This window comes from Phlebotomus papatasi, chromosome 1, assembly GCF_024763615.1.
Source record: "Phlebotomus papatasi isolate M1 chromosome 1, Ppap_2.1, whole genome shotgun sequence".
Taxonomy (NCBI): Eukaryota; Metazoa; Arthropoda; class Insecta; order Diptera; family Psychodidae; genus Phlebotomus; species Phlebotomus papatasi.
The window spans coordinates 74,091,516-74,111,940 of record NC_077222.1 but is presented as its reverse complement, the minus strand read 5'-3'; the positions used below and the strand labels follow the sequence as shown (position 1 = coordinate 74,111,940).

General features: G+C 33.9%; 2 protein-coding genes and 1 long non-coding RNA gene across 3 annotated transcripts; 2 read left to right on the top strand and 1 right to left on the bottom strand.

The window, feature by feature from the left end:
• Window positions 1-16: 16 nt before the first annotated feature.
• LOC129801726 (uncharacterized) lies at window positions 17-5,745 on the top strand. Its single transcript, XM_055847021.1, has 3 exons — window positions 17-226; window positions 310-451; window positions 4,294-5,745. The coding sequence occupies exons 1-3, from the start codon at window positions 161-163 to the stop codon at window positions 5,667-5,669; spliced, it is 1,584 nt and encodes a 527-aa protein (XP_055702996.1). The 5' UTR covers window positions 17-160; the 3' UTR covers window positions 5,670-5,745.
• A 4,393-nt stretch (window positions 5,746-10,138) lies between these two features.
• Window positions 10,139-10,595, bottom strand: LOC129801719 (uncharacterized). The gene is made up of 2 exons (XR_008751725.1): window positions 10,533-10,595; window positions 10,139-10,463 (listed from the first exon to the last, which is right to left on the bottom strand). It is a non-coding gene; the product is annotated as an uncharacterized LOC129801719 (long non-coding RNA).
• Window positions 10,560-19,803, top strand: LOC129801712 (sorbitol dehydrogenase-like). Its single transcript, XM_055847000.1, has 5 exons — window positions 10,560-10,880; window positions 10,935-11,133; window positions 11,201-11,446; window positions 18,229-18,793; window positions 18,858-19,803. Exons 2-5 carry the CDS (start codon window positions 11,046-11,048, stop codon window positions 19,045-19,047), a joined length of 1,089 nt encoding a protein of 362 aa, XP_055702975.1. The 5' UTR covers window positions 10,560-10,880; window positions 10,935-11,045; the 3' UTR covers window positions 19,048-19,803.
• Window positions 19,804-20,425: the final 622 nt, after the last annotated feature.

The following is a 20,425-nucleotide window of genomic DNA, read 5'->3' as shown; positions in this document are numbered from 1 at the left end:
TATCGAAGGATGTGTCTCTGCTAAGTTTAGGAACTCTTTGCACGCCACTGGAAATAGCAGCAACGGCCGCAACACATGGCGTAGTGTTTTGACTTTGTTTTTCTGGAGAAAGTTTATACAAAACATCCTTAAAAGAAAGTTATTTTTGGAAAAATAAATCATGGGGAAGCTAAAAGTTCACAAGTTGAAGTACATGACGAAGGAGGATTTCAGGATACTCACTGCGGCAAGTAGAAAATTTGCAAGAGAATATTCATAACCTCCATTGAGATAGATACGGAAAATTTAAGGTTTTTCTCATTTTTGCAGATTGAAATGGGCATGAAGAATCATGAACTTGTTCCTGGACCCTTGGCAGCTTCCATTGCTAATCTCAAAGCTGGAGGAGTCAATAAATTGCTGCGTGATATGTGCAAAAATAAACTTCTTCAGTATGAACGAGGGAAGCAGTGTAAGTATCTTCCGGAACAGTGCCAGATTTAGGTGGGTTCCCCGAGGCTATGGCACCGGGCCCCCACATTTTAAGGGTTTCCGCATTTAAGAAGTTTAATATAGTCACAATGGCCACAAAATAAAAATTATTACAATAAAACTACAGTTTAACCTGCTTTAACCCATTCAGTCAATGTACCAGAAATACTTGAGATAGAATGTTCATATTTCAAGATTAGTTTCCTACAGGTTAATAGATGATTTTTTTGAAAAGAAATAATTTTTATCCATTATGGGGGCGCAGGGATCTGCCCTCAAACAGGCGTCTTAACGGTCACTGAATTTAAATTCTGTTCATTAATTCATTACAAACTCTATTAATTTAGATAGAGTAACTATCCAAGAAAACACATTGGCAACCAGAATTCAAATCAGGAAAGAGGATGAAGGTCAATTTTAACAAATTCGTCGGGATGTCGCATTTTCCGTCCGCCATTTTGAGCAAAATTTTTGCATGACTTCACGTGAAGCGAGAAAAGAACAACAAAATGTATTTCCATCTCTGTCGGGCTATTTTTTCCAAGTAATTGAAGGACTAAAGTAACTAAAAATCCATTCCCGACAGAAACTCGAATATCAATTGCCCTGGAATAATTCATCTAAAATCACTCAATTTGCGTATGATGTATAATACCATGGTAAGGAATGGGTTAAGTATTAAAGACTAAAGCATTTAATATACAAAAATATAAAAAACGTTGGAACGGCTTGCATTTTGGAAAAGGTTTTCCTTTTTTTTCGTCCTGAGGGCCCCACTCAAAATCGTTATTTTATTTATAATATTGTTAAGAATCGCTAAATGATATTTCAATGATATTATATTTCACTGAAGTTGTCTGATACAAGTGGCGGATATAGGGGGAAGCAAAGAGACAATTTCGCTGGGGCCTTTCCCTTGAGCAGCTCTCTTAAATAAATTTGTAAATACGTTTTTTTTTTAAGTTTATAAGACACCTAAGACACTTAATTTTATCTATTGGATCCACTGAGCCTCTTTAAGATCAGTATTATAACCATACATTGGTTTAACTTATTCAATTTTTTTTCAATTGAACTCTAAGTAAAACAGGTTACAAACCAGCCATTTTTATTGTAATTTGAAACTTTTTAACTTTACTGAACAAATTTTTATTTTGAGAAATAGTGATTTTAGAATCTCAATATGGGAAATAAATTAAATATTTACAATTTTAAGCCATATTTGAATATATTATTGCTTCTACACATTGTGAGTATTTTTTGTCAAAAAATTCCATTTTTTAACAGAATTCTGATGTTTCCACCTACAGTGCTGCAGGCAATTTCCTTCAAAAAAGCAATTTTTTTGACGAAAATTGCTCCCAATGTGTCGAGTAGAGGTCGTTAGACTAGACTTGACCTGAAATATTTAAATCACATTAGAGTGGAGTAACCACTTATCGCCATGTTTAGGAAAACGAGAATTAACTTTATTATAACTGTTGAACCCTTATTAGAAGATAACTCAAATTTCACACAAGGTTACTTAAATGTATTGGCTGCAGATACGTGAAAACAATAGTCCTCCAATTTAACTCTGGACTACTTAAAAACTGATTTTTATTAACAATGCAAAAATAACCACTTCGTCGCCACTTTTTACCACTTTTCGCCAGTTCTGTAACCACTTCTCACCACCCACTTGAAAAGGTCCGAACTCGAATACTTTAGGCAATGTTATGAAAAGAATACATTCACAATTTCTTTTTCCTCATGAACATTTTATTATTACTCACTTTAAATGATTTTTCTTAACTTTTATTTGAGAAATCAAATTAAAGGACTATTCTAAAAGGTAAACAATGCAGATTTGACAACTGAGAATCTACGAAGTGAAGTTAGCGTCGCTCTTTGAAAAGAGATGGCGACAGGTGGTAAAATCATTCCAAAATATTACCCTTTTCGCCATGCCTCATTTTTATATAAATATAATATAAAATGAAATAATAATTAACTAAATAGTAATTTTATCTATTCCACAAGTGTAATTAAATATTCAATAGACAAATAATTTATCCAAAAAAGTACATTTTGCTTGATGAAAATTTGATGACACTTAGTATATTGGACAAGAAATATTGGATTCGATGCACTTGCTTAGAATATTGCTCTAAAAAATGCTCAAAATCGTAAATTCTAAACGAATAATTACTCTTTTTCGACTCTATACGTAGCAGCAGTAAAAATACATGTAACTTTGCGGCTCATTTATTTCATAAATCGCGAAAAATAGCGATTTCAATTTAAGTGGCGAAAAGTGGGACACTGGCGAGAAGTGGTGATTCCACCCTATAGTATTTTTTTTGAAAACTTAATTTTTTGCCAAATTCTTGTGCAAAACGTGCAAAACCTAATTTTCAAAATCTTCAAAATATGCTTTTAAAGGAATTTTGGGTAAAATTTTGATCAACTTTTCTCAAAGGCAGGTACGATGTTGCCTTCAAAGAAGTATTAGGGAATATCTCGCTAAAGCTTTCCTCATTGGGCCCTAAACTAAAATAATCAAAATAGGGTTAGCATTGAATTTTTGAAAAAAAAAATCAAAAAAGCTTTTGAGATTCGTAAAGAGCATTTTCCATTCCATTTTTGATCAATTTCCCATAATTTTCTACAAGTTTTCTTGGTGGCTTTAGCAAGCTTTCAGCTTACAAAATCCTCCGAAAGATTGAATTTAATTTAAATTTTTAATTTTAAACACATAAAAGAACATTTTTTCTTTATCCGGATTTACCACCTAGGAAAGTCATGAAACAAAATAGCTGTCTTATAGAACCAAGGCTTCACAAATCTTTTAATACACCTTTACAAGGCTTATAATGAGAATTTTATGTTCAAATTCCTGTAGAGGCTCATAAACCCATTAAGAGTTCACCACTTTACTTTTAGTAGTCACAGAGACGACTCAAGAGCGTTATAAGCAGATTTTATGAATTCTAAGTTCTATAACTCGTATTACTTAGAGAATACGTTTTAATTTTAAACGTTCCAGAATTTTTTTAGAGAAATGTTCTCGTTTGGGCCTTTTACCTGTATCTGCAACTGTCATATCATAGTCAAAAAACCGAGGGAGTGTACTGTATGTTAGTTTTTTTTCGATAGAGTTCGAGTCGTTTCGAGTAGTAAAAGAAAAGTCGTAGGTCTCACGTACATTTAAAGTTGCTTAAATTTACCTGTAGCATTGAATAACGATATAGGGTAAGTGTGCCAAATTTCGGCATAGTTGTATGCAAGCGTCAAAGTCTCAAGTTTAAAATGTAATATTTTAAGTACAAATTGACTTTTTTTATTCTTTCTTCTGAAACAGTGTTGCTTGGAACCTTGTAAAGAGTTTACCGTCTTTATTTACTCTAAAATCATTCTTAATACATTTTAAAATGAATAAAAATATAGACCTGGCTTTGGTGCCCTATTTCGGCCACCTTCATTCTCATAGTTCCTTGCCCTTCGGGAATTCTTCCAATATCTTTTTCACGTCATCTCGTTTGTCAAAGCTACATTTTTTGTTATTCTTTTGCATTGTATAATCTCTAGAGTACGTAAAATCTAAAAGTTCATGGAAATTCGAGGAACAAAAAAGGTGGCCGGAATTGCAAGCTGGCCGGAATTTGGCACACTTACCCTATATTATATAAAATTTTAAAGTTGCGATATTTGGGGTCCCCACAAATGGGCATTGGGCCTCCACATTTCTAAATCCAGCCCTGTTCCGGAAGCCGGATTTTTTTTTTTGGATTCTTTGGTAGAATCTCTCAGAGGGGACTTATTTTCTCTGTTTAATTGCAGATGATGGCTATCGCCTGACCAACATGGGCTACGATTACCTGGCTCTGAAAGCCCTGACACTGCGAGGATCTGTGGCATCTTTTGGCAATCAAATTGGAGTGGGCAAAGAATCTAATATTTACACCGTAGCTGACTCTGAGGGCAAGCCCCTCTGTCTGAAACTTCACCGACTGGGTCGTGTGTGTTTCCGGAACATTAAGGAAAAGCGTGATTACCATGGACGCCGCAACAAGGCTTCCTGGCTCTATCTTTCTCGGATTTCTGCCACCAGGGAATTTGCTTACATGAAAGCCCTTTATGATCGGGGATTCCCTGTTCCCAAACCAATCGATTTCAATCGTCACTGTGTTCTCATGGAGCTCGTGGATGGCTATCCGATGACAAATGTCAAAGAAGTCGAGAACGTTGAGGCTCTCTACGATGATCTCATGGAATTGATTGTATCTCTGGGAAATTGTGGAGTGATCCATGGTGATTTCAATGAATTCAACATAATGGTGACAGATGAGGGGAAGCCCATCCTGATTGATTTCCCGCAAATGGTCTCTACGTCCCATCCCAATGCCAAGTATTTCTTCGAGAGAGATGTAACAGGAGTCCGGGAGATGTTCAAGAGGAGATATGATTACGAAAGCGAAGATTATCCAAAGTTTGAGGATATTCTACGCGAAGAGAATCTCGATGTTGAGATCAGCTGCAGCGGATACGGATTTACCCTGCAAATGGAGAGGGATCTGATGAAGGAATACGGGATGGAGAGTGAAGATGACGAGAGCGACGAAGAAGAAGTTGCAGACATAGATGATCAGGAAGATACAGAAGATACAAAGATTGAATGCACAGAAGAGGAATTGGGCAATTTGAGGCATCATCTGGAAGAGGAAGTGCAATTCACAGAGCAGAAAGTCCAGGATAAATCTGCCCAGAGTCACATTGAGAAGTACATAGCATCAGTGTCTTCTCATCTGGCCAGTTTCTCGCTCCAGCATCCATCGGACGAGGAAGATATCTTTGAGGATGCCCAGGGAGAGACTTCCCAGCTTCCAAATCCCTCAGAAAATCCCTTCCAGCCTCCAGACATTCCAGAATCCGCCACAGAAGACAGTCTTCAGGGCCTAGATCCTACCTCCCGGATGTTTCGCCTGAAGATGGTGGAGAAACTTCTGTCAGATCGCCGTAGTATGAGGTCTTTCTCCACAACAGCCAGCACAATTGCTCCCAGTGTTATTGCTGATCGTCAGAAAAAAGAGATAAGGAAGCAAAATGCAAGGGAAGAACGCAAACGCTGCTCGGCCAAGGGCGATGCCAATGCGGCCATGAGAAGGCGTCATGAGAACAACTTCACCATCAAACAGTATGCAGGATGGGATTTTTAGTGACACCAAATGGGCTATTTATAGTTCCAGCAAAAAAATCTGTACAGGATATACAAATATAGGCAAATTGCAGAAATTGCCCTGTCAAGACAAATTGCTGAACCATTTTGGTCGATTGGTCGCCACGTGACGCGAAATGTGACCCACTTCGAGGAGCGTGTGCTCGTTCACAAAGAGGTAAAATACTTGACCGCGAATTTCCAAAGGAAAACACAAGGTAAGCCATCCCAAGTGCTTCAATTATATCCGCCCCCAATTGAAAGAGATCACCTGCGAATTCGATTTTTTTTTAAAAATTAGCTTACGTGCAACGGAAACACTAGGTAGCAGAAAAATATGAACAGATTGCCTAAATAGAATACAGTAGACTCTCGCTAATTCGGCTCTTTTAAGATCGGGCTACATTTTAATTCGGGCAGCAGTTAAATTTGAAAAAAGTTTGACTAGGGTAAGTGTTCCAAAAATTCCGGCCAGCTTGCAATTTCGGCCACCTTTTTTGTTCCTCGAATTTTCATGAGCTTTTAGATTTTACGTACTCTACACAGTAAAAAAGAGATGAAATTGGCTAGTTGAATTCTATTAGTTGAATTGAACTGGTTGAAATTTCGAATAACAACCATTGAGAAAATCAACTTTCAATTGAAAAGGAATCAATTAAATTGCAAAACTAGTAAAATTCAACCCTCGATAATGGCCCAAATGCAATAAATAGTAGTAATAATTACTATAATAGTAATAAAATGAAGCAACAAAATGGCATAAACTTCATTCAACGTCTGATTGAATATTGCTACGATTATCGCGTGTAATAGAATCAATTCGATTTTCGTAGTAATTTTTCAATCGATTATCGCAGCAAAAAGTTCAACTTTCAACTAATTTCGTTTGAACTCATTCTTCTTCTTTTTATATTTTGTGTAATTTCAGTATAATTGTTGAAGGAAAATTCAACTTACTTTGCTTTTCAACTTCGAAAATTCAACTTGTTTGCTTTTCAACTTTGCTTACTACGATAATCGTTGCAAATTTACTACAATTATCGATGCTCTCCCATTACACGCGATAATCGTAGTAATTATTTTTTACTGTGTAGAGATTATACAATGCAAAAGAATAACAAAAAATGTAGCTTCGACAAACGAGATGACGTGAAAAAGATAGAGGAAGAATTCCCGAAGGGCAAGGAACTATGAGAATGAAGGTGGCCGAAATAGGGCACCAAAGCTATGTCTATATTTTTATTCATTTTAAAATGTATTAAGAATGTTTTTAGAGTAAATCAAGACGATAAACTCTTTACAAGGTTCCAAGCAACACCCTTGCAGAAGAAAGAATAAAAAAATCAATTTCTATTAAAGATATTGCATTTCAAACTTGAGACTTTAGCGCTTGCAAGCAGCTATGCCGAAATTTGGCACACTTACTATAATCATGGAATAAAGCAAATATTCCAAAATTTGACATGGTTTGACTTAAGTTATGTCATGATTTTGCATTATTATGAAGTTTTAATGTAATTACCAATAAAAACGAGTATGTAAACTTAATATTAGTATGCAGATGAACAAAATGTCGTTGCATTTCAAATAGCTTGATACCCGAATTTCTCTCTAATTCGGGTGACATTTCGGTCCCAAATTCCCGAATTTGAGAGAGTCTACTGTACCGACAAAAAATAAGTTTACCAAGCTGAAAACACTGGCAATTTTGAGTGGTAAAGTACCCGCTGCATTTTGCAAATGTCGAGTATTCAAAGTTTAAGTCTATAGCTTTAGGACCCTAATTAATTTTTTTCATAGAAATTGTAAACAACACAAATTTAGCAATGGAAAACAACGCCGATCAGTCATTTTGATCGGCTGATCAGTGCCGACTTAGTTCCATTGTCGGCTGATCACTCGGATCAATCTCCATGATTGACACTAAAAAATTAGAATACAGAAAGTTGCAGAGGTAGCCAAAACGCCAAAATCCTGAAAACCGAAATTGCGAAAGCCAAAATCCCGAAAGCCAAAATCCGAAATCCAAAATCCCGAAAGCCAAAGTCCCGAATATTCAAAATCCTGAAAGGGATGAAATTTTTTGGAGAATAATGTGTAGAATAATTTCCCAAGACACCGAAAATTTCCCTTTGCCTCCAACAAGCGCGAGTGCAATCGTGGGAGTAGCTATCACACTATTAAGAAATCGGGATTTCGGCCTTCGGGATTTTGGCGTTCGGGATTTTGGCTCTTGGGATTTTGACCGGGACCCATAAAGTTGATGCATTTGGTAAGATATTATATTTGCTTAATTGTTTTTGTACTTTGTGTAATACAAAAACAATGATTTGCATAGAATTCACATGAATACTTTGGAGGAATCCCCCATATTCCCAAGCGTATTCCATAAGGGATTAAGTTTGAAGATCTCAAGACACTGTTATAATATTAAATTAAAATAAATATGTTAGAATGGCGCCTAGTCAGCTTCATTTAATTCCATATTGCTCGGAACTGATAATACAGTAAATGTAAATGCTCGAAACATTTCATTGTCACCGATTAAACCCGATTCATAGAATTGAGGAGATTGGGGCAAAAAATCACAAAACGGATATTTGATTTTTTTTATAAGCTATCCAAGTGCCCCAGAAATTTCTGATTAGCGCAGTTTTATAAGAAATTTACCGCTTTACAACATTGTGAAAGCCATTTTGCTCTATCTTGTAATCTACACCTCTGTAGAGCAGGGTTTTCTCTATCTGTACTAGAAAAGCGCCTTTCAAGTTATTTTCCAAAGGCTTTTTTTGACAAGAAAATTGTATTCAACCATTCTGAAAAGGCGACAATGGCGAATTGGGCGAGATGAATTAGATGAAATCGTCACTTCAGTGCATAATAAAAACAAAAGAAAAAAAATATTTTAAGAAGTGTTTTATGTTCCTTTTAAACTAAATATCTTAGATACAGTAAAACTCGACAAAATGTTTTTCCTCCAGAGAGCAGGTATAAATACAGTAGACTCTCGCTAATTCGGCTCTTTCAAGATCGAGCTACTTCTTAATTCGGGCAGCATTTAAATTTGAAAAAAGTTTGTTGACATTTTTCAAGTTTGATTATGATTATCAAATGAAGCAAATATGCTCAAATTTGCCATGGTTTCTCTTAGTTCTGATGTGTTTTTGCAAAATTAAGGGGTTTTATTGAAATTTACAATAAATATGAGTATGTAAACTCAATATGTGTATGCAGATGAATAAAAATTCGTTGCATTTCAAAAAATATGGTGCCCGAATTTCTCTCTAATTCGGGTGATATATTGATTCCAAATGCCCGAATTTGAGAGAGTCTACTGTATATTGTGTTGTGTGTATTGTTTAATTTTTTCGGATCTCTATCACCATAACTGCCTCTATAACAACAAGCGGTGACACATGGCAATGACGTTTTTTTTTGCAGTGAGTCATTAAAAATTGCTTCGGTTTTTGTTACTTTTTGCCCCACACCTTTTATTACTTTTTACTCCAAGTGATTATTTTTAACAAAAAGATTACTGGAGAAAAGAATCTTTAGAAAATGCTAAAATGAACACCAGCTTCGTACTCAAAGAATCCAAATCATTTAGGAAATATTCATCAGTGCATCAATTTTAAACATGGATTTGGTAAGGAAGGGGATGATTGAGGGAAAAGTTAAAGCCATGTTAAGGGGTTACATGAGTCAAGAAGACTATAAAAGCATAATATATTCTCTAAATTTATTTTAGCCCAATAAAAAATTATTTAATTCAAGCTCTTAGGCATATATTATAGTAAAAACTTTTAAATTATATTTCACAAAATTTTTATTTGAAAATTTCAAATATTCAGCCATGTAGAACTGATTTTTGGAGAATGTTTTTGGAAAAAAAATATACTTTACGGTGGAAAGATTTCTCGGAATTGATTCATCTGAAATCTAAAAACCAAAAATTTTCTGTTGATGAGTTAAATCAATCATCAAATTGAATGAAATACATTAAAAATGGTATTTTTGAGATTAGTTTATCTCATCAGCTAACGGGAAACGTTAAATATTGTACTTTTATATGCCTGATAGCTTGAATATTTTTTTATTATATTGAAAAAAATTAAAGAAACTATGTTTTTTTGGTGTTCCTAACCCTTTAAGGATGATTGAAACACCGGTGTTCAAAAATTTTTTTTCCTACTAAGGGCTTCCGATTTAGAGTTCTATTTGACTAATCAATATATTTTATAATTAACAGATGGGAGAAAAAGATTTTACACTTTTTTTAGTAAGAAAAAGTATGCGTATTGTTAAGTTTTAAATTAAGAATTTTAATTGATTTTGCTTTTAAAGAGACGAAATTTAATAAAATAATAAAACTAAGCATCAATAAATAGCAAAATCGCATCACAGTTCATTAAATCACCGACATGTGTAGTTTTTTCTTGAATGCACATTAATTTATTTATAAAGAATTTATATAAGGAATAAAAAAATGTACTTTATTTGTCACAAAAAAATTATTGGTATTTTTGTGAATTAAACAAGTGGGAATCAATACGAATGTAAAAAAAAAATTGAGTGTCCCTATAATTTTGCAACAGAGTGTAATATAAATGCGAGGTCCTTACAGTATTTCCCTAAGGATGCGAGAGTGTAACACACACGGATACTGTATTTTGCGTTCATCTGCTGAGGATTCTGTGGGTAGAGTTAGTGGTAGGAGGGGTAGGAGAGGTGGAGTCAGTGGAGTTATGTTAAATTCAAATCAACAATTTTCGATAAACTGCTTTGTCCGTTACATCTTGAAGATAAAAGAAAATTTATCATTAGGAAGGTGTCCTTAATTTAACCGTAAGGACATGACACTGACACTGTTCCTGAAACAGTCAGCTGGTCGAGAAAAGGAGCTGTCAAAATTGGTTTGTTGTCAGAGCCTATCCCTTTAGCCGTGAATGTACAAACCCTGCTGCACCTGGACAGATCCACGCTATGTTCAGGGGCAGAAGTTGTGGGGGACTTCAGAGAGTGGTGTGAGAAAGTCTTCCAATTGCACGGAAAAGTTCCTCCTGCTGTGATTTTTCTGATACAGGCGTGGAAGAATCTCGGAGAATTGATGTTTGTTCTACCTGACTGTGCTCTCTCAAATACTCAGTTAATCCCCATGTGCAACGCGGATTAGGTCGCGGTTGTAACGTGATGTCGCTGAGCAGGAAAAAATGTGAGCAATAAGCCAAAACACTGATAGTACCGTAATAAACACTGATAGCTTTAGTCAGTGGAGAGCTGCCAGAACTTGGTGAGATAGTCAGTTGAGCTGCTGGCTTTCGTGTGAGATCATCTTCTTCATTGAGTTCTCTCTCCTACTGCAATAAATACTGCTGAAATGGCCAAGGACAATCTAACTGCTGTCCTCTATGGGATTGAGGATTTGCGCCTTGAGCAAAAGCCCATTCCTGAAATCCGGGACAATGGTGGGTATCCTTACAATGAATTGCGTTTTTGCATATCACCTCATATAATTCAATCTTTTCCTCGCAGAGGTCCTCTTGGAGATGGATTGCGTGGGAATCTGTGGATCAGATGTTCATTATCTCGTGGCGGGTAGAATTGGTCCCTTTGTGGTGGAACAGCCTATGATTATTGGTCATGAAGCATCGGGAATTGTGACGAAGCTGGGAAAGAATGTGAAGACTCTGAAGGTTGGAGATCGTGTGGCTATTGAACCGGGAGTTTCGTGTCGAGAGTGCAGATACTGTAAAGAAGGTCAATACAACTTGTGTCCAGGTAAGATCGATATTCTTGCCCCTAACAATTTATTTGCATACACTACCTCGGAACATTTTCCATTCTCTACGCTTGTAGACAATTCTTTTCTTGCTATTTCGGCAACGTGGCTAGCCGCATGAGAAAAATTGTGTAGGAAATTTTCAAGGGAAAGCAGGGCAATTTTGAAGGTCAAAAAGTGTAAAAATTGTTTGTTGTAAGTCGCATTAATAACTTGGTTATTTATTAATTGAGAGGTGAAATGCATTCAAAAACTGTACAAATTCCTTTAGAAAAAGAAAAAGAATTCAAAATGCTTGAAGTTACCCTGCTCTCCCCTATACAGAAATAAGCACACTACATGGTTTACATTTATTTGAAAGTCATTCGACTTTTCTAAGGTCGTTGAAGATCAGTAAAACATTTTCTTGCTTTTTACAAATTATCTTGATTACGTAGTGTTAAATTTTATTTGCTCTCTTGAAGTTTATTTGCATTTATTTACTTATTTATGATGGTTTTTTGCAAAATGATAATTTTTTTTGCTCATTAAGTATCATAATTATATATTTTTTACTTTAATGAAAGCATTTGCTCTTTTCATTTCCTCTAAAGACTTATCAGTTTTCCGGCTATTATTAGCAAAAGTATGCAAAGATATTCTTAAATGATTTCTTAACCCATTCACACAAGCCCACGGAGATATTTGTTATTTTTTTTAATCTTAATAGATTAGGAAGATTTTAGAGATGATAAATCGCAGAAGAAATATGCAAATAAAGGATGTTTAATTCTAATATTCTAATGGATTCTTAACTTCACCATTTATTTGCATAACAATCATGAAATATTAATATAATTATGTATATAAAGATTTTATTAATCGAACTCCACAGAGGAAACAAATTATATACAGTAGGTGTCAAAAGTTTGTTGCCTCACGTATGTTCGAGAAACCGGTGCAAAAAACGATAGAAAAAATTACTTTTTAAATTTTTTCTTTTCGCAAATTAGTTTCCTGTAATCCGTAGATCTTATTTATATATTTAAAAAAAAAATTATTTCATATAAAAAATTATTGTTTTCCAAAAGTTGGTCATTTTTGATAAATCAAAACTTTGTTGCCTCATTTGAAAAGTTACTCAAAATGGTCAAAAACATGCAACTAACTTAAAATTAACCGGCTATATTTTGAGTTTATGTCATAAGTCACTTGAGGCCAATGGTGGGTTTGGACATTTCTAAAGTTGTCTATGGTAAATACATGTGTATAAGAGTAATGATAAATAACAAGAAATAATCTGTTTTTCGATAATTCATAATTTAGTTTAAAATGGCAAGTTAAAAGAAGTTAAAGAGTATGAAATCGTCCAGAGATACTGCCGGAACGAATCTGCGTCGTTAGTTGCTAGATTTTATGAAAAATCACGAAAGATTATACATAAAATATTCAAATATAGTAATGAGGTACGAGTACATCCGAAAAACGCTATTGGCAGGCCTAGGGTATCGACTCAGAGGGTTGATAACAGCATTGCAAGTATCTCTGATAGTGACCCAATGATGTCTGCTTCATAAATTGAGAGACAGTTGGTTGCTTAAGGAACACAGGTCCTTACTGTTACAAAAACAAGCCCATATTGAAAGAAAATGGTAAGAATGTTTGGGTGGCTCGCATTATTCCATTGGTAAACAAGATCAATCTGAATAAAAGGTTGTAGATTTACTTGAAACATGTTAAACAAGTAAAACTACAGCCATTTATCCAGATTAGACTAGCTAACCAATGGAATATTGGGAATATTGCTTCTCTCCCAAATATTCTGACCATTGTCAGTTGATTTTTATAACAGTAGGAACTTGTGTCCTTTCAGTAACCAACTGACTGCGAATTTTTGAAGCAGACATCGACCTTCGACATCGACCTTCTGAGTCGAAACCTTAGGTCCGCCAGTAACGTTTTTTAGATGTGGTCGTACCTTATCACCGTATATTTTGGCGATTTTATGTATATTTTGTAGAGATTTTCCATAAAATTAAACAATTGATGACGAAGATTAATTCCGGCAGTATATCTGAACAATTTCCCTCCTTTTAACTTTTTGTAATTTGCAATTTTTGACCTAAATTATAAATTATCAAAAAATATATTATTTCTTGTTATTTATCAATACTTTTGTACACATGTATTTACCATAGACAACTTTAGTAACGTACAAACCCACCATTTGCCTTTCAAATGACATAAACTCAAAATGTAACCGGTTTACATTAAGTTGGTTGCATTTTTTGATCATTTCAAATAAGTTCTTTAAATGAGGCAACAAACTTTTGATTTTTCAAAAATGACCAACTTTTGGAAAACAATAATTTTTTATATGAAATAAAATTAATTTTTTTTTTAAATATATAAATAAGATCTACGGATTACAGGAAACTAATTTGCAAAAAGAAAAATTCGAAAAAGTAATTTTTTGTATCATTTTTTGCACCTGGTTTCCCGATCATACGTGAGGCAACAAACTTTTGACACCTACTGTATATTTTCTGGACTTTTGAAGTTTACTAAATAAGTCATATACGAGAATGGCCCTGATTTTCTTTTATTTACTTCTCAACATATCTACTCATTTGAGCAAATTTGGTTTTTTTTTTGGAAAGGTCTTTGAGTTCCAGACAAGACTGAAGTGCTTTTAGTCTGTCATGTACCGGTAACGAACTTAGAAAATTGTAATCCGAACTAGTTCCCAGACCGGCTTCTGATTCTGTTACCCGAAATTCAATAATATTAGTCTTATAATTTTGGAGAAATATTTCAGGTGATAGAGGTGAACTATAAATTGGCTCAAATGACTAGACTCAATATACTTATACTTGGTCAATATCTCTTCAGTTTTTCTTTTCTACTTTTCAATGTCAGTGAATTTCTTAACAGTGGCTTTTATTTAAATGCAACTAGGGGAGATCAGGGCAGAATTAGTCAGCAAATGTAATTTTTCTTTAGGTATACAATTTTTGAAAAAAATTAAAATGATATTCAATGAATAGGAAAGAAAGTATTAATTCTGAATAAAAAGCGATTCGCTCAATAATAAGGCAAACTATAATGTCCCACTGTTTAATTCTAACCTTGGCTAGTATTTGCTCAGGTTCCTCTGTTGTAAAAGGGGTTTAGAAGCACTTCTCTCATTAAAATTTAGGAAATTTGTCTGCAAAAAAGAGATAGCAAAGCGTCCCAGCTTTGCGGAATGCTCGAACTCACGAGATAGAGCTCACCGTGAATTAACTTTTTGCATAATCTTTTGGAATAACTTTTGGAATTTTTGCAAAATTGCAAATACCGCATTTTTTACCTATTTTTGAGGGATAGGGAACGTGTGAAAGGGGAGAGGGAAAAGTAAAGAGTTTGGGTACGAGATAATGTCATTTGAAGAGGGGTCATCGAAGACCGGAAGTCGATATCTCTTACCGTTTAAGCTCCAGAACAGTGAGAAGTTAAAAAAAGTCGATTATATAACTGCTCTCTCTTTGAGTTCGAGCAGTAAAAATTCTTTCATTTGACAGAGCGTATGAAGGCCTCTTTACACATTGGGAACAATTTTTTAATCAAATATATTATTTAATATTTTGCTATGAGCGACTGAATTGTGAAGCTCAATTCCATTTATAAATAGAAGATAAAAGCCCAATTTCAAAACTGCCTCACTTCTCCCTATGTCTCGTTATTTTCTTTTGAGTTTTTGCTTTCTAAAATTACGCAGCATAATTTCTAGATGGTATTAATTGTCACAAAAATACATATTTTCGAAAGTAATGCATGCGTGAAACACCCAACCCTCTTCTTTAACCCTTTAAGGACGATTGGAACACCGGTGTCCCGTAAAGAAAATAATTTTTCCTGACTACCTAAAGTAATTTTTTTCTTATGTCTGTACATAATTGTAAAGTAGAAGGTTGAAGGAATCTAGAATATTTTTTGCAAGTCTCTAGCTATTTGATATGTAGTAAATATTTAAGCTCAAAAATGGCGAATTTTTAAATTCTCAAATTCATAATTGATTTTATTTCTTTTAAACTTTTTTAAGCAAAACTCTTTTTCCAATAAAAACTACAATACTCATACGTAATATTTTTCATTAAAGCGAAAAATATTATTCATTGGTATTGTCAGAAAAATTACTTAAATTTTTGGGCTATTTTTGTCCCTATCGTTCGTAGAAGCACAAAATACAACGAATCAGACTCTGTTGGAATTTCCAAGTTTCCCAGTTTGCTTTTTATTGTTGAATCGTCGTTAAAGGGTTAATAAATGCCTCAGCAATTTTCAACAAGTTAATTATGTAATGTGTGTTTTTAAAAATGAAAAAAGTTAACTTTGAATCGTTATCGAGACAAAAATAGAAAAAAAATATTTATATTTATAGATATAACTCAATTGCTCAGCCTATCTTCTACTTACAAATTAATCAAGAGAGCTGAAGAGTTTGATAATAATTCTCCTAATGAGTTGTGCATTTTACAATATGGCCCGATAACATTTGCCTGAAGGTCATGTCCTCTTATTTTAACAACTTCCACTTGAATTTAAAGTGTTCAGTTATCTTTTGGACATTAATGGAAATTTACTAAGCCCGAAGAATTGTGGACAGATTCGAATTTCTAAATTTCCATTCATGACTGTTTACTAGAAATTTAGTATTGTTTTGCCAAAAATTAGTTTGAACTTTTTATAAAGCAATAAAACTAACTTTTATGACGACTTTTGTAAACTTTGTTGATTAAAAGCGGATTTTATTATCTCTTTCCTTTTTATTTACACAAAAAAAAATGTTTTCTAAATCTTCTTTTGAGCACAAAAAAATATAATTGCAATTACAACGTACACAACGGGGGTTCTTATCATCATTATTAATTTTTCTTTTCTTCACTCGTTGGAACCTTTGATAGCAATGTTTCTTTTTAAGCTATACCACGATTTTCTTCTTGCTTAACCCTTCAACGACGAGACAAAATTAGTAAAAAGTCTTACATCTAACCTTAGGAAATCCATCGGAATCTGATTCGGTGTATTTTGTGCTTCTATGAACAATAGGGACAAAAATAGCCAAAAAATTTAAGTTTTTTTTTCTGACAATGCCAATGAATGATAATTTTCGCTTTAATGAAAAATATTACGTATTAGTATTGTAGTTTTTTCCCAAAACGGTTTTGCTTAAAAAAGTTGAAAGTATAAAAAATAATAAAAATTAATTTTCATTCTGGGAATATAAAAATTCGTCATTTTTTAGCTTAAAAATTTACTATACAGCAAATAGCTGAAGACTTGCAAAAAATATCCTAGATTCCTTTAACCTTCTACTTTGCAATTAGGGGAGGGTGGGTCAGTTTAATGATGGGGCAGTTTCAATTTTTGCATATTGTTCTTATCCCTTTGAAAGGAATGGGATTCTTATCCCTTTGAAAGGAATGGGAAAAAACCTTTATGTTATTGAAGAGATAACTGAGACCCATGTTCATAAAAATAATTAATTTCATGACGCTTCTCGTTTGAATTCTATAATTGATTTTATAAAACTGCATCAAAATGAAACTTTTTGTAATGTTTTATTTTCAACAATTTCTGAACTATTGCACTTATCTATCGAAGTAACATAATTGTATTAAATTACCAGTGGTTTTATGATTATTATAAGATATTTAGCGTTGAATGAAATCTAAGATGACTCTGACAATTTTCATTTGAGTTCCGAAAGTTCGTGAGGGGCAGTTTCATGCAAGCACACGGAGAAGTTTCCAGTGTCTAAAAATTTACTTTTTTAATCAAAATTAACTTAAAATGATCATTGAAAACGTTTTGTAGCTGTTTTTATCGATAAGGTTCGAAATTATGCAAAGTAGTATTTCCTAAAAGTTCATAAAAAAAATTTTAAAAATAATCTTTCAGTGTATCTAAAGTGCTTAAAAATGATGAATTTAATTGTTATAATATATTTTCAGAATGTTTTCAGCAAGATATTGTAATTTTTTTTAGTATTATAAAAATTCCAGACTTTAAAATACTATTATAAAACTGTTATACTAAAAAGGACATGTTCTAAGGCAATGTAATGATCCAACAATGTACAGAATTAGTTTATCACTACAAAAGACATTTCTTTCGTATAAGAATTCAAAGAAAATTGCTCAATTAATGAGAAATAGGCTTGGAAATCTTTGGCGATATTTTATTTTCTCTGTATGATAAATTAGTGTCCAAATTCTGTTATAAAGTTCTTCGTCGATTATATTTTTAGGTTTTAGAGTCTAAGAAGACTTCAAAAAAGTAATTTTGATCAATTCTGGTATCGCAAGTTTCCTATAAACACGTTTTATCTTTCTCAAAAACTGCCTAATATTTATCTTGAAATTGCCACGCAATGGGGGACTTTCACACATTTTGACTTTCAAGTGAAATGAATTTCTCCACAAAGGACTTATGAAATTAAAGGATTATGGTTCTTATTTTTATTAACCCTAAACCCAACTATTATTCAAAGAATATACAAAGTTTTACTTTTGTTTATCATCTTTTTGCAAAATGGTCCCAAAATCCATTTTGCAATTTAGGGGTGAACTACCCCACCCTCCCCTACGTACTAACATAATAAAAAATAACTTTAGGTAGTCAGGAAAAATTATTTTCTTTATGGGACACCGGTGTTCCAATCGTCCTTAAAGGGTTAATTTGAATTTTTCAAAAAAATCCTTTAAAGATTTTATAGATAGAATTGTAAACATTCCATCTCTAATTTTATTTCGAATAGAAATGATTTTCTGCGCCACTCCCCCTTGTCACGGGAATCTTACAAAATATTATGCTCACGCGGCGGATTTCTGCTTTAAATTGCCTGACCATGTGACAATGGAAGAGGGAGCTCTACTGGAACCCCTCTCTGTTGGGGTTCATGCCTGTCGTCGGGGCAATGTGAATGTTGGCTCAGAGGTGCTCATTCTCGGTGCTGGCCCTATTGGTTTGGTCACATTGTTGACTGCCAAAGCCATGGGAGCTTCCAAAGTTATCATAACGGATTTAATAGCTAAGAGATTGGATGTGGCTAAGGAACTGGGCGCTGACTATACATACCTGGTGGAAAAGGATGTGTCTGAGGATGACAATGTGCGCAATATCCATAGGATTTTAGGATCACAGCCGGACAAAGCGATAGACTGCAGTGGGGCTCAAGCAACTGCCCGTCTAGCTATGTTAGCTACCAGAAGCGGAGGATGTGTGATTCTCGTAGGCCTAGGACAGCCGGAAGTCACCGTGCCGCTGGTAAATGCATGTACCAGAGAAGTTGATATCAGAGGAGTCTTTCGATACTGCAATGAGTGAGTTTTGGGAGTTATGGGAATTTAAGGAAGCTTGTGATAAAAATCTATCCTGAAATTTCAGTTATTCGGCTGCTTTGGCGCTCGTAGCGAGTGGGAAGATTCCGGGTCTTAAGAAACTGGTTACTCATCATTTTGATATCACAGAGACTGCAAAGGCCTTCGAGACATCTCGCTATGCTCTTGGGGATGCCATTAAAGTGATGATCCACTGCCAGAAGAGAGATCAGAATAATTCAGTTAAATTTGAATAAAATCAATCAATTAATTTTGCGTGCCGATATGTACAGTTTTTGTGGGTTTTATTACTTTTCACAGCTATTGCAAATTGATGAGAATATTAGTTATAAGGATTTTTTCTTCTTCAATTTATTTTTCGGGAAATTCCGAAGTAATATTTTCATTGTGATTGAATAATTACTGATTGCAAAATATAACTGAGTAATACGACATTATATCCGAAAAAAAGCTTTGAGATCGGACTAGAAACAGTAATTTTAACAAAATCATTTCTTAAATGCACGAATTTGTAAATAGAAATAATGTACAAATTTTGCGCAACGTACAAATTTTGCATAATGTACAAACATGTTACTGGCCTAAATGGTTAGGAATAGCGATTTCAGGTTTTCAGGGAACCGTCCTCTACATGGACTTGCTCAAAACAAAAATAACGTTTATTCTAATATATCGCCACATTTTTCCCTCACAGAAATGTTGTAATGGCGGTTTTCCAGTGTCAAAGCACTTTTCAAGATCCATTTTACAATAACTTTAAATGACATTGGAATCAAATAAAAATTTTCATCTTTTTGTTATAGCATTTTTTTGTTACTTTTATGCCATTACGAGAAATTTTCAATTTTTTTATTAGCGTAGTGTAGATAGACTTAAAACTATACCAGCTGAATTGATTGCTTAGCTGGGATGTACATAATGTATAAATCTTCAAACATTCAGTTGTATTTATAGACAAATAAATTTTTGATTGTATTGTAATCGCAACTGAACAAGAGTTTATTAATCTCATTTTTTTTTAAATATTCCTCTAAATCTAAATATTAAATATTCCTATGTGGTGGATTTCAGGCCTTTCAAGAGTTCAATTATCTTCAGGATGCATCAATGTTTTATATATTGTAAATTGTATGTTTTGTCCTTAATAAAAAAACAAATGGTACTGTACTAGTGATTCAGAGTCGGTATATTCGAAACGAATACATTGAATAAAAGAGGAGAATGGTGCAGCTTGGTTATTCCAAACAGCAAAATAAACAAGGGGTAACTCATATTGAGAAACCCTCGTAAATTGTCCGAGAAACGCTTCGCGAAACCCGAGAAACCCACATTTTGCATCGCGAAACCCGAGAAACCCAAGAATTGCATCGCGAAACACGAGAAACCAGAACCCCTTGTCAGAAAAAATGGAAAAGAGTTATGAAAATAAATGTTTTCACTTATCGCAGGTTTTTGGGCAACAACCAGTCGCTTTATGTAAGTATAATACATATTGTAAGTAACAAATGGAATTGATTTTAATATAATTTGTTCATCATTATATTTTCAGTGTATGCTTAAAAACTGAGTCTTATAATTGTATTTTTATGTGTAGCCTGTCCCAGGATTAGTAAC

What these genes read in the sequence shown, in the direction of transcription:
- LOC129801726 (XM_055847021.1), top strand. Translation starts at nt 161, where the DNA reads ATGGGGAAGCTAAAAGTTCACAAGTTGAAGTACATGACGAAGGAGGAT. An exon ending in ATTTCAGGATACTCACTGCG is followed by an intron (nt 227 to 309) that starts GCAAGTAGAAAA and finishes TCATTTTTGCAG; the next exon opens with ATTGAAATGGGCATGAAGAA. An exon ending in GTATGAACGAGGGAAGCAGT is followed by an intron (nt 452 to 4,293) that starts GTAAGTATCTTC and finishes GTTTAATTGCAG; the next exon opens with ATGATGGCTATCGCCTGACC.
- LOC129801712 (XM_055847000.1), top strand. Translation starts at nt 11,046, where the DNA reads ATGGCCAAGGACAATCTAACTGCTGTCCTCTATGGGATTGAGGATTTG. An exon ending in TCCTGAAATCCGGGACAATG is followed by an intron (nt 11,134 to 11,200) that starts GTGGGTATCCTT and finishes TTTTCCTCGCAG; the next exon opens with AGGTCCTCTTGGAGATGGAT. An exon ending in GTCTTTCGATACTGCAATGA is followed by an intron (nt 18,794 to 18,857) that starts GTGAGTTTTGGG and finishes CTGAAATTTCAG; the next exon opens with TTATTCGGCTGCTTTGGCGC.